General features: G+C 45.6%; 1 protein-coding gene across 1 annotated transcript in view; it reads right to left on the bottom strand.

Annotated features, from left to right (window-relative positions):
• The window catches only part of LOC128685521 (opioid-binding protein/cell adhesion molecule), a 312,879-nt gene extending 305,116 nt beyond the window's left edge, over positions 1-7,763 (bottom strand). The window contains exon 1 of the mRNA XM_070082745.1: positions 7,674-7,763. Within this exon, the coding sequence (XP_069938846.1) occupies positions 7,674-7,763 (90 nt within the window). The remainder of the gene's footprint in view (positions 1-7,673) is intronic.
• Positions 7,764-12,842: the final 5,079 nt, after the last annotated feature.

Here is a 12,842-nt window from a genome sequence, read left to right as displayed (position 1 = left end):
CTGTGTAAAAAAGAAAAAGAGGGAGTGGGAATGTGTTAGGGGAGAGTTTGTGTAGGGGGAGAGGGAGCGTATATGGGGAGAGGGAGTGTGCGTAGTAGAAGGGTGTGGGGGCGAGGGAGCGTGTGTATGTTAGTGTGCATGAATGTGTGTGTGTGTGTGTGTGTGTGTGTGTGTGTGTGTGTGTGTGTGTGTTAGTGTGTGATTACCTATTTGAACTCACCTATTTGAACTCTTCAGTGTGAGTGTGTATGCGTGTGTGTGTTCTTACCTGTTTATGGTTGCCCCGTGTGTGTGTCTGTCTGTATGTATGTATGTGTTCGTATATATGTTTGTGTGTATGTGTTGTGTGTTAGTTACTCTTTATCAAACGTACTCATCGATAGACATTTGGTGTGTGTGTGTATTCACCTAGTTGTGGTTGCAGGGGTCAAGTCAAAGTTCCTGGCCTGTTGTCTTTGTGTGTGTGCTGCTATTTGTCAAAGACACTTACCGATAGAAACACTGTTGTGTGTTTGGTTGTCAAAGGCACTTGTTGATAGGCACCTCTCCTGTTGTGAATATCGTGTGTTATGTGAGTGTATGCGTGTGTTATGTGAGTGTATGCGTGTGTCATGTGAGTGTATGCGTGTGTTATGTGAGTATATGCGTGTGTTATGTGAGTGTATGAGTGTGTTATGTGAGTGTATGTGTGTGTTATGTGAGTGTATGAGTTTGTTATGTGAGTTTATGCGTGTGTTATGTGAGTGTATGCGTGTGTTATGTGAGTGTATGAGTGTGTTATGTGAGTGTATGAGTGTGTCATGTGAGTGTATGTGTGTGTTATGTGAGTGTATGAGTGTGTTATGTGAGTGTATGCGTGTGTTATGTGTGTGTATGCGTGTCTCATGTGAGTTTATGCGTGTGTTATGTGAGTGTATGCGTGTCTCATGTGAGTTTATGCGTGTGTTATGTGAGTGTATGCGTGTGTTATGTGAGTGTATGAGTGTGTTATGTGAGTGTATGTGTGTGTTATGTGAGTGTATGAGTGTGTTATGTGAGTGTATGCGTGTGTTATGTGAGTGTATGAGTGTGTTATGTGAGTTTATGCGTGTGTTATGTGAGTGTATGCGTGTCTCATGTGAGTTTATGCGTGTGTTATGTGAGTGTATGCGTGTGTTATGTGAGCGTATGAGTGTGTTATGTGAGTGTATGTGTGTGTTATGTGAGTGTATGAGTGTGTTATGTGAGTTTATGCGTGTGTTATGTGAGTGTATGCGTGTGTTATGTGAGTGTATGAGTGTGCTATGTGAGTGTATGAGTGTGTCATATGAGTGATGTGTATGTGAGTGTGTTATGTGAGTGTATGCGTGTGTTATGTGATGTGAGTATGTGTGTGTTATGTGAGTGTATGTGTGTGTTATGTGAGTGTATGTGTGTGTTATGTGAGTGTATGTGTTATGTGAGTGTATGTGTTATGTGAGTATGTGTGTATGTGAGTGTATGCGTGTGTTATGTGAGTGTATGCGTGTGTTATGTGAGTGTATGTGTGTGTTATGTGAGTGTATGTGTGTGTTATGTGAGTGTATGTGTGTGTTATGTGAGTGTATGCGTGTGTTATGTGAGTGTATGTGTGTGTTATGTGAGTATGCGTGTGTTATGTGAGTGTATGAATGTGTTATGTGAGTGTATGCGTGTGTTATGTGAGTGTTATGTGAGTGTTGTGAGTGTATCTGTGTCTTATGTGAGTGTATGTGTGTGTTATGTGAGTGTATGTGTGTGTTATGTGAGTGTATGCGTGTGTTATGTGAGTGTATGTCTATTATGTGAATGTGTGTGTTATGTGAGTGTCTGTGTGTGGTATGTGAGTGTGCGTGTGTTATGTGAGTGTATGTGTGTGTTATGTGAATGTATGTGTGTGTTATGTGAATGTGCGTGTGTTATGTGAGTGTATGTGTGTGTTATGTGAGTGTATGTGTGTGTTATGTGAGTGTATGTGTGTTATGTGAGTGTATGTGTGTGTTATGTGAATGTATGTGTGTGTTATGTGAATGTATGTGTGTGTTATGTGAATGTATGCGTGTGTTATGTGAGTGTATGTGTGTGTTATGTGAGTGTATGCGTGTGTTGTGAGTGTATGCGTGTGTTATGTGAGTGTATGTGTGTGTTATGTGAGTGTATGTGTGCGTTATGTTATGTGAGTGTATGTATGTGTTATGTGAGTGTATGTGTGTGTTATGTGAGTGTATGTGTGTGTTATGTGAGTGTATGTGTGTGTTATGTGAGTGTATGTGTGTGTTATGTGAGTGTATGTGTGTGTTATGTGAGTGTATGTGTGTGTTATGTGAGTGTATGTGTGTGTTATGTGAGTGTATGCGTGTGTTATGTGAGTGTATGTGTGCGTTATGTGAGTGTATGTGTGTGTGTTATGTGAGTGTATGTATGTGTTATGTGAGTGTATGTGTGTGTTATGTGAATGTATGTGTGTGTTATGTGAGTGTATGTGTGTGTTATGTTAATGTATGTGTGTGTTATGTGAGTGTATGTGTGTGTTATGTGAGTGTATGTGTGTGTTATGTGAGTGTATGTGTGTGTTATGTGAGTGTATGTGTGTGTTATGTGAGTGTATGTGTGTGTTATGTGAGTGTATATGTGTGTTATGTGAATCTATGTGTGTGTTATGTGAGTGTATGTGTGTGTTATGTGAGTGTATGTGTGTGTTATGTGAGTGTATGTGTGTGTTATGTGAGTGTATGTGTGTGTTATGTGAGTGTATGTGTGTGTTATGTGAGTGTATGTGTGTGTTATGTGAGTGTATGTGTGTGTTATGTGAGTGTATGTGTGTTATGTGAATGTATGTGTGTGTTATGTGAGTGTATGTGTGTGTTATGTGAGTGTATGTGTGTGTTATGTGAGTGTATGTGTGTGTTATGTGAGTGTATGTGTGTGTTATGTGAGTGTATGCGTGTGTTATGTGAGTGTATGCGTGTGTTATGTGAGTGTATGTGTGTGTTATGTGAGTGTATGAGTGTGTTATGTGAGTGTATGTGTGTGTTATGTGAGTGTATGAGTGTGTTATGTGAGTGTATGCGTGTGTTATGTGAGTGTATGCGTGTGTTATGTGAGTGTATGAGTGTGTTATGTGAGTGTATGAGTGTGTTATGTGAGTGTATGTGTGTGTTATGTGAGTGTATGAGTGTGTTATGTGAGTGTATGTGTGTGTTATGTGAGTGTATGAGTGTCTCATGTGAGTTTATGCGTGTGTTATGTGAGTGTATGCGTGTCTCATGTGAGTTTATGCGTGTGTTATGTGAGTGTATGCGTGTGTTATGTGAGTGTATGAGTGTGTTATGTGAGTGTATGTGTGTGTTATGTGAGTGTATGAGTGTGTTATGTGAGTGTATGCGTGTGTTATGTGAGTGTATGCGTGTCTCATGTGAGTTTATGCGTGTGTTATGTGAGTGTATGCGTGTCTCATGTGAGTTTATGCGTGTGTTATGTGAGTGTATGCGTGTGTTATGTGAGCGTATGAGTGTGTTATGTGAGTGTATGTGTGTGTTATGTGAGTGTATGAGTGTGTTATGTGAGTTTATGCGTGTGTTATGTGAGTGTATGCGTGTGTTATGTGAGTGTATGAGTGTGCTATGTGAGTGTATGAGTGTGTCATATGAGTGTATGTGTGTGTTATGTGAGTGTATGAGTGTGTTATGTGAGTGTATGCGTGTGTTATGTGTGTGTTATGTGAGTATGTGTGTGTTATGTGAGTGTATGTGTGTCTTATGTGAGTGTATGTGTGTGTTATGTGAGTGTATGTGTGTTATGTGAGTGTATGTGTGTGTTATGTGAGTGTATGTGTGTTATGTGAGTGTATGAGTGTGTTATGTGAGTGTATGCGTGTGTTATGTGAATGTATGTGTGTGTTATGTGAATGTATGCGTGTGTTATGTGAGTGTATGTGTGTGTTATGTGAGTGTATGTGTGTGTTATGTGAGTGTATGTGTGTGTTATGTGAGTGTATGTGTGTTATGTGAATGTATGTGTGTGTTATGTGAGTGTATGTGTGTGTTATGTGAGTGTATGTGTGTGTTATGTGAGTGTATGTGTGTGTTATGTGAATGTATGTGTGTGTTATGTGAGTGTATGCGTGTCTCATGTGAGTTTATGCGTGTGTTATGTGAGTGTATGCGTGTGTTATGTGAGTGTATGAGTGTGTTATGTGAGTGTATGTGTGTGTTATGTGAGTGTATGAGTTTGTTATGTGAGTTTATGCGTGTGTTATGTGAGTGTATGCGTGTGTTATGTGAGTGTATGAGTGTGTTATGTGAGTGTATGAGTGTGTCATGTGAGTGTATGTGTGTGTTATGTGAGTGTATGAGTGTGTTATGTGAGTGTATGCGTGTGTTATGTGTGTGTATGCGTGTCTCATGTGAGTTTATGCGTGTGTTATGTGAGTGTATGCGTGTCTCATGTGAGTTTATGCGTGTGTTATGTGAGTGTATGCGTGTGTTATGTGAGTGTATGAGTGTGTTATGTGAGTGTATGTGTGTGTTATGTGAGTGTATGAGTGTGTTATGTGAGTGTATGCGTGTGTTATGTGAGTGTATGCGTGTCTCATGTGAGTTTATGCGTGTGTTATGTGAGTGTATGCGTGTCTCATGTGAGTTTATGCGTGTGTTATGTGAGTGTATGCGTGTGTTATGTGAGCGTATGAGTGTGTTATGTGAGTGTATGTGTGTGTTATGTGAGTGTATGAGTGTGTTATGTGAGTTTATGCGTGTGTTATGTGAGTGTATGCGTGTGTTATGTGAGTGTATGAGTGTGCTATGTGAGTGTATGAGTGTGTCATATGAGTGTATGTGTGTGTTATGTGAGTGTATGAGTGTGTTATGTGAGTGTATGCGTGTGTTATGTGTGTGTTATGTGAGTATGTGTGTGTTATGTGAGTGTATGTGTGTCTTATGTGAGTGTATGTGTGTGTTATGTGAGTGTATGTGTGTTATGTGAGTGTATGTGTGTGTTATGTGAGTGTATGTGTGTTATGTGAGTGTATGAGTGTGTTATGTGAGTGTATGCGTGTGTTATGTGAATGTATGTGTGTGTTATGTGAATGTATGCGTGTGTTATGTGAGTGTATGTGTGTGTTATGTGAGTGTATGTGTGTGTTATGTGAGTGTACGTGTGTGTTATGTGAGTGTATGTGTGTGTTATGTGAGTGTATGCGTGTGTTATGTGAGTGTATGTGTGTGTTATGTGAGCGTATGCGTGTGTTATGTGAGTGTATGCGTGTGTTATGTGAGTGTATGCGTGTGTTATGTGTGTGTTATGTGAGTATGTGTGTGTTATGTGAGTGTATCTGTGTCTTATGTGAGTGTATGTGTGTGTTATGTGAGTGTATGTGTGTGTTATGTGAGTGTATGCGTGTGTTATGTGAGTGTATGCGTCTATTATGTGAGTGTATGTGTGTGTTATGTGAGTGTATGTGTGTGTTATGTGAGTGTATGCGTGTGTTATGTGAGTGTATGTGTGTGTTATGTGAATGTATGTGTGTGTTATGTGAATGTATGCGTGTGTTATGTGAGTGTATGTGTGTGTTATGTGAGTGTATGTGTGTGTTATGTGAGTGTATGTGTGTTATGTGAGTGTATGTGTGTGTTATGTGAATGTATGTGTGTGTTATGTGAATGTATGTGTGTGTTATGTGAATGTATGCGTGTGTTATGTGAGTGTATGTGTGTGTTATGTGAGTGTATGCGTGTGTTGTGAGTGTATGCGTGTGTTATGTGAGTGTATGTGTGTGTTATGTGAGTGTATGTGTGCGTTATGTGAGTGTATGTGTGCGTTATGTGAGTGTATGTATGTGTTATGTGAGTGTATGTGTGTGTTATGTGAGTGTATGTGTGTGTTATGTGAGTGTATGTGTGTGTTATGTGAGTGTATGTGTGTGTTATGTGAGTGTATGTGTGTGTTATGTGAGTGTATGTGTGTGTTATGTGAGTGTATGCGTGTGTTATGTGAGTGTGTGTGTGCGTTATGTGAGTGTATGTGTGTGTGTTATGTGAGTGTATGTATGTGTTATGTGAGTGTATGTGTGTGTTGTGTGAGTGTATGTATGTGTGTGTTGTTATGTGAGTGTATGTGTGTGTTATGTGAGTGTATGTGTGTGTTATGTGAGTGTATGTGTGTGTTATGTGAGTGTATGCGTGTGTTATGTGAGTGTATGTGTGTGTTATGTGAGTGTATGTGTGTGTTATGTGAATGTATGTGTGTGTTATGTGAGTGTATGTGTGTGTTATGTGAGTGTATGTGTGTGTTATGTGAGTGTATGTGTGTGTTATGTGAGTGTATGTGTGTGTTATGTGAGTGTATGTGTGTGTTATGTGAGTGTATGTGTGTGTTATGTGAGTGTATGTGTGTGTTATGTGAGTGTATGTGTGTTATGTGAATGTATGTGTGTGTTATGTGAGTGTATGTGTGTGTTATGTGAGTGTATGTGTGTGTTATGTGAGTGTATGCGTGTGTTATGTGAATGTATGTGTGTGTTATGTGAGTGTATGTGTGTGTTATGTGAATGTGTGTGTTATGTGAGTGTATGTGTGTGTTATGTGAATGTATGTGTGTGTTATGTGAGTGTATGTGTGTGTTATGTGAGTGTATGTGTGTGTTATGTGAATGTGTGTGTTATGTGAATGTATGTGTGTGTTATGTTAGTGTATGTGTGTGTTATGTGAGTGTATGTGTGTGTTATGTGAGTGTATGTGTGTGTCATGTGAATGTATGTGTGTGTTATGTGAGTGTATGTGTGTGTTATGTGAGTGTATGTGTGTGTTATGTGAGTGTATGTGTGTGTTATGTGAGTGTATGTGTGTGTTATGTGAGCGTATGTGTGTGTTATGTGAGTGTATGTGTGTGTTATGCGAGTGTATGTGTGTGTTATGTGAGTGTAAGCGTGTGTTATGTGAGTGTGTGTGTGTTATGTGAGTGTATGTGTGTGTTATGTGAGTGTATGTGTGTGTTATGTGAGTGTATGTGTGTGTTATGTGAATGTATGTGTGTGTTATGTGAGTGTATGTGTGTGTTATGTGAGTGTATGTGTGTGTTATGTGAGTGTATGTGTGTGTTATGTGAGTGTTTGCGTGTGTTATGTGAGTGTATGTGTGTGTTATGTGAATGTATGCGTGTGTTATGTGAGTGTATGTGTGCGTTATGTGAGTGTATGTGTGTGTTATGTGAGTGTATGTGTGTGTTATGTGAGTGTATGTGTGTGTTATGTGAGTGTATGTGTGTGTTATGTGAGTGTATGTGTGTGTTATGTGAGTGTATGTGTGTGTTATGTGAGTGTATGTGTGTGTTATGTGAGTGTATGTGTGTGTTATGTGAGTGTATGTGTGTGTTATGTGAGTGTATGTGTGTGTTATGTGAGTGTATGTGTGTGTTATGTGAGCGTATGAATGCGTACATGTGTCGGTGTTTATGTTAATTATTTTATTGAAATTAATAGCACTCAAGTGTTTTTGGTATGTTAAAATATATGACATATTAAAATAATTTGCCATATTACAAGTGTGGAATATAACCTTGATGATGAGGTCGAGTAGAAGCCAATAACAACAGTCAGATTTTTTATATAAAACAAACGGTTTTCAGGCACAGGAAAGTAAATTTTAATAAGGAGGTCGAGAGCTTCAGCCTGGCGCTACTGGCGCTACTGGCGCTACTGGCGCTACTGGCGCTACTGGCGCTACTGGCGCTACTGGCGCTACTGGCGCCGCTATCCGACTGGCTACCATGGCGCTAACTGTGCCTAACTGGCGCCACCTGGCGCCTAACTGGCGCCACCTGGCGCCACCTGGCGCCACCTGGTGCCTACTGGCGTCTACCTGGCGCCACCGGGACGCCACTGGCGCCTACTGGCGCTACTGGCGCTACCGGCGCCTACCTGACTCCACTGGTGCCTACTGCGCTACTGGTGCTACTGGCGCTACTGGCGCTACTGGCGCTACCTGACCTACCGGGCGCCATACGGCGCTACTGGCGCTACTGGCGCCTACCTGGGACGCCTACTGGCCGCTACTGCCTACTGGCGCCTACTGGCGCCGCTGGCGCCTACCTGGCGCTACCGGCGCTCACCTGACGCCTAACTGGCGCCTACTTCGGCGTCTACTGGCGCCTACCTGGCGCCTGCCGGCGCCTACCTGGTGCCTACTGGTGCCTACCTGGTGCCACCTGGCGCCTACTGGTGCCTACTGGCGTGCCTACTGGCGCCTACTGGCGCCACTGGCGCCTACCTGGCGCCTACTCGGCGTCCGCCTGGCGCCTACCGGTGCCACTGGCGCCTACCTGGGCGTCCACTGGCGCCTAACCGGATGCCGCCGTTGGCGGCTCCACTGGTGCCACTGGCTTTCCACCGACACCACCTGGACGCCACCGGCGCCATTGGTTGCCACCTGGCGCCACCGACACCACCGACGCCACCTGGCTACCACCGGCTCCACCGGCTCCACCGGCGCCTACCGGCGCCGCCGGCGCCACCAGCGCTGCCGGACGCCACTGGCGCCACTGGTTGCCACCTGGCGCTACCGGCGCCTACCTGGACACCACCTGACGCCTACCTGGCGCTACTGGCCGCCGCTACCAAGGCTAGCCGGCCGGGCTACCGACCACCTACCGGCCTTAACTGGAAAGCGCCACTGGCGCTACCTAGCGCCGCCTGGACGCCAATACCGACGCCTACTCGGCCGCCACCGGCGCCTATCCGACGTCCATCCGACGCTTACCTGGGCGCTACTGGCGCCATACTGACGCCTAACTGGCGCTACCTGGCTCCACCGGCGCCTACCGACGCCACTGGCGTTACTGGGGCCTCCGGGTTTTGCCGGCCGTGACGCCACCTGGCGCTAATGGCGCTACTGGCGCTACTGGCGCTACTGCCGCAACTGGCGCTACTGGCGTCCACTGGCGCCGCACTGGCCGCAACCGGCGCCTACCTGGGCGCCTACTGGGACACTACCTGACGCCGCCTGGCGCCTACCGAGACCTACCTGACGCCTACCTGGGGCTACCTGACGCCACTGGCGCCTACGCTGGCGCTACCGGCGCTACTGACACCTACCTGACGCTACTGGACGCCTACTGGCGCCTACTGGCGCTACTGGGCGCTGCACGCCTGGCGCCGACGCTGACGCGCGCGTCAGACGATCGCAACAGCCAGACTTCCTGTCTCAACCAACCCTCAACTCCCTCCTGCACCCATAAATGCACAAAGCCGCCCACTGCCAAAGTTTAAAGCCCACCCACTGCCAAAGGCCACCCACTACCACATCCCACCCACTGCCAAAGCCCACCCACTGCCAAATCCCACCCACTGCCAAAGCCCACCCGCCTATGCTAGCCTGGTTTGTGCAGGCAGGTAACTGAGGTCACTGGTACGTGATTCTTAGTCCAGGCAGGTGAGCGCACGTTGATAAGTACCATGGCAGTGTAAGCGCTTTTAAACGCTAATATGAAAATAAATTATACACGTAAAAGTCACAACACCTTAAATGATTCTCGCATACCTCACAATACATCAACACTGTTAACAAATGTAATAATTTAGAAATCTTCAAAACTTGGGAAGATTAAAATGTAATAATTTAGAAATCTTCAAAACTTGGGAAGATTAAAATGTAATAATTTAGAAATCTTCAAAACTTGGGAAGATTAAAATGTAATAATTTAGAAATCTTCAAAACTTGGGAAGATTAACGGAAGCTGAGCGTTGAAATATACGCACTTAACAATGCCTAACGAATCAATAATATATATTTTGACACTGAGATGAGTTACGCTGCCTGAGCTACAAGACTGACTTAACTGCGTATAATTCACGTGCCCTAATCAAAATAAAAAAAACATTATTAAGTAAACAATAATAATAAATACAACTCAATAGTCTTGAGTTTGCAAGCAAGATAAAACAAGGAGAATAATTCTGAGAAAGGAATCAAAATAAAACATTTCCGCAATGGCTTAGAAATCTTTTGACCGGCAACAAATAAGGGAAATTACCTGTGTTCCACTTTATTTGTAAACAGCAGCTGCAAGAGTGTTGACAAGTGAACCACAACGATGAGTAACCTGCCCAGTGCACTGCTAGTAATAATGTTGCTAGAATTACCGACAATATGTAAAGTAAAACGATACACAAATAACCCGCACATAAAAGAGAGAAGCTTACCACGACGTTTGGGTCCGACTTGGACCATTTACAAAGTCACACTGTGACTTTGTCAATGGTCCAAGTCGGATCGAAACGTCGTCGTAAGCTTCTCTCTTTTATGCGCGGGTTATTTGTGTATCGTTCCAGTCACGGTATTGTGCCTTTTTGTTATTTAAAAGGACACAAGTGCAACTGATGTGACATTTTATTGTGGCAACGTCTCGCTCTCCAGGAGCTTCTCGAAGCTCCCGGTGAGCGAAACGTTGCCACAATAAAATGTCACATTAGTTGCACTTGTGTTCTTTTACAGAGCACTGCTAGTTGATGGAACTGTGTTCTAGCTCCTAGGTAGAGCATTCTGGCTTATTGCTGGGAGTGTGTCCTAGCTCAGTGCTGGGAGTGTGTCCTAGCTCAGTTCTGGGAGTGTGTCCAAGCTCAGTGCTGGGAGTGTGTCCTAGCTCAGTGCTGGGAGTGTGTCCTAGGTCAATGTTGGGAGTGTGTCCTAGCTCAGTGCTGGGAGTGTGTCCTAGCTCAGTGCTGGGAGTGTGTCCTAGCTCAGTGCTGGGAGTGTGTCCTAGCTCAGTGCTGGGAGTGTGTCCTAGCTCAGTGCTGGGAGTGTGTCCTAGCTCAGTGCTGGGAGTGTGTCCTAGATCAGTGCTGGGAGTGTGTCCTAGCTCAGTGCTGGGAGTGTGTCCTAGCTCAGTGCTGGGAGTGTGTCCTAGCTCAATGTTGGGAGTGTGTCCTAGCTCAGTGCTGGGAGTGTGTCCTAGCTCAATGTTGGGAGTGTGTCCTAGCTCAGTGCTGGGAGTGTGTCCTAGCTCAGTGCTGGGAGTGTGTCCTAGCTCAGTGCTGGGAGTGTGTCCTAGCTCAGTGGTGGGAGTGTGTCCTAGCTCAGTGCTGGGAGTGTGTCCTAGCTCAGTGCTGGGAGTGTGTCCTAGCTCAGTGCTGGGAGTGTGTCCTAGGTCAATGTTGGGAGTGTGTCCTAGCTCAGTGCTGGGAGTGTGTCCTAGCTCAGTGCTGGGAGTGTGTCCTAGCTCAGTGCTGGGAGTGTGTCCTAGCTCAATGTTGGGAGTGTGTCCTAGCTCAGTGCTGTTAGTGTGTCCTAGCTCAGTGCTGGGAGTGTGTCCTAGCTCAATGTTGGGAGTGTGTCCTACCTCAGTGCTGGAAGTGTGTCCTAGCTCAGTGCTGGGAGTGTGTCCTAGCTCAGTGCTGGGAGTGTGTCCTAGCTCAATGTTGGGAGTGTGTCCTAGCTCAGTGCTGGGAGTGTGTCCTAGCTCAGTGCTGGGAGTGTGTCCTAGCTCAATGTTGGGAGTGTGTCCAAGCTCAGTGTTGGGAGTGTGTCCTAGCTCAGTGCTGGGAGTGTGTCCAAGCTCAATGTTGGGAGTGTGTCCTAGCTCAGTGCTGGGAGTGTGTCCCAGCTCAGTGCTGGGAGTGTGTCCTAGCTCAATGTTGGGAGTGTGTCCTAGCTCAGTGCTGGGAGTGTGTCCTAGCTCAGTGCTGGGAGTGTGTCCTAGCTCAATGTTGACTGTGTCATAGCTCAGTGCTGGGAGTGTGTCCTAGCTCAGTGCTGGGAGTGTGTCCTAGCTCAATGTTGGGAGTGTGTCTAAGCTCAGTGTTGGGAGTGTGTCCTGCTCATTGCTGGGAGTGTGTCCTAGCTCAGTGCTGGGAGTGTGTCCTAGCTCAGTGCTGGGAGTGTGTCCTAGCTCAGTGCTGGGAGTGTGTCCTAGCTCAGTGCAGGGAGTGTGTCCTAGCTCAGTGCTGGGAGTGTGTCCTAGCTCAATGTTGGGAGTGTGTCCTAGCTCAGTGCTGGGAGTGTGTCCTAGCTCAATATTGGTAGTGTGTCCTAGCTCAATGTTGGGAGCGTGTCCTAGCTCAGTGCTGGGAGTGTGTCCTAGCTCAGTGCTGGGAGTGTGTCCTAGCTCAATGTTGGGAGCGTGTCCTAGCTCAATGCTGGGAGTGTGTCCTAGCTCAATGCTGGGAGTGTGTCCTAGCTCAGTGCTGGGAGTGTGTCCTAGCTCAATGTTGGGAGTGTGTCCTAGCTCAATGTTGGGAGTGTGTCCTAGCTCAATGCTGGGAGTGTGTCCTAGCTTAATGCTGGGAGTGTGTCCTAGCTCAGTGCTGGAAATGTGTCCTAGTTCAATGTTGGTAGTGCGTCCTAGCTCAATGTTGGGAGTGTGTCCTAGCTCAATGCTGAGAGTGTGTCCTAGCTCAATGTTGGGAGTGTCCTAGCTCAATGTTGGGAGTGTGTCCTAGCTCAATGCTGGGAGTGTGTCCTATCTTAATGCTGGGAGTGTGTCCTAGCTCAATGTTGGAAGTGTGTCCTAGCTCAATGCTGGGAGTGTGTCCTATCTTAATGCTGGGAGTGTGTCCTAGCTCAGTGCTAGGAGTGTGTCCTAGCTCAATGCTGGGAGTGTGTCCTAGCTCAATGCTGGGAGTGTGTCCTAGCTCAATGCTGGGAGTGTGTCCTAGCTCAATGCTGGTAGTGTGTCCTATCTCAATGCTGGGAATGTGTCCTAGCTCAATGTTGGGAGTGTGTCTTAGCTCAACGTTGGGAGTGTGTCCTAGCTCAATGCTGGGAGTGTGTCCTAGCTCAATGTTGGGAGTGTGTCCTAGCTCAATGTTGGTAGTGTGTCCTAGCTCAATGCTGGGAGTGTGTCCTAGCTCAATG

This window comes from Cherax quadricarinatus, chromosome 8 (assembly GCF_038502225.1).
Source record: "Cherax quadricarinatus isolate ZL_2023a chromosome 8, ASM3850222v1, whole genome shotgun sequence".
In the NCBI taxonomy this organism is placed as follows: Eukaryota; Metazoa; Arthropoda; class Malacostraca; order Decapoda; family Parastacidae; genus Cherax; species Cherax quadricarinatus.
This window is presented reverse-complemented; position numbering and strand designations above follow the sequence as displayed.